This window comes from Geospiza fortis, unplaced genomic scaffold (genome assembly GCF_000277835.1).
Source record: "Geospiza fortis unplaced genomic scaffold, GeoFor_1.0 scaffold1363, whole genome shotgun sequence".
NCBI lineage: Eukaryota > Metazoa > Chordata > Aves > Passeriformes > Thraupidae > Geospiza > Geospiza fortis.
The window spans coordinates 65368-66123 of record NW_005054758.1 but is presented as its reverse complement, the minus strand read 5'-3'; the positions used below and the strand labels follow the sequence as shown (position 1 = coordinate 66123).

Below are 756 nucleotides of genomic sequence, written 5' to 3'. Positions count from 1 at the left end.
CCATGGGGACAGCCCTGAGGACAGCCCTGGGGACACTGCGTCACGCCATGGGGACAGCCCTGGGGACACTGTGTCACGCCATGGGGACAGCCCTGGGGACACGGTGTCACACCATGGGGACAGCCCTGGGGGACACTGTGTCACACCATGGGGACAGCCCTGGGGACAGCCCTGGGGACACGGTGTCACACCATGGGGACAGCCCTGGGGGACACTGTGTCACAGGAGGACACAGGGACAGGTCCTGGGGGTGGCCCTGGGTGACCTCAGAGGGGGCCACAGGTGTCCCCAAGCCCACGTGAGTGACCCCAGGCCCACCTGGATGACCCCAGTGACCAGGCAGGTGCCCCCCCAGGTGCCCCCAGGTGCCCTCACCTCCTTGTAGAGCGAGTAGAGGAAGACGATGGTCTGGATGGTCTTGCCCAGCCCCCTCTCGTCGGCCAGGATGGTGTCGGTGCTCTGCGCCCACGAGAAGCGCAGCCAGTTGAGCCCCTCCAGCTGGTACAGGTGCAGCGTGCCCCCCGTGGCCGTGATGAAGCGCGGCTGCGTCTCGTACTTCACCGTGGGCTGCGGGGACACGCGGGGACACGCCTGTCACCGGGGGGGACACGCCACCACGGACACCCCCATGGGGCTGGAGGGGTCAGGTGTGTCACAGGAACCGGGTTTGGGGGGGACACGCCTGTCACCGGGGGGGACACGCCACCACGGACACCCCAAACATGGCTGGAGGTGACACCGGTGTCAGGTGTGTCA

The 756-nt window shown here is 67.9% G+C and overlaps 1 protein-coding gene across 1 annotated transcript in view; it reads right to left on the bottom strand.

The window, feature by feature from the left end:
• LOC102044834 (chromodomain-helicase-DNA-binding protein 3) overlaps nt 1-756 on the bottom strand; it is a gene marked incomplete at its 5' end in the record, with an annotated part of 28763 nt that overhangs the window by 17487 nt on the left and 10520 nt on the right. The window contains one exon of the mRNA XM_031065397.1: nt 376-567. Coding sequence (XP_030921257.1) covers nt 376-567 — 192 coding nt within the window. The remainder of the gene's footprint in view (nt 1-375; nt 568-756) is intronic.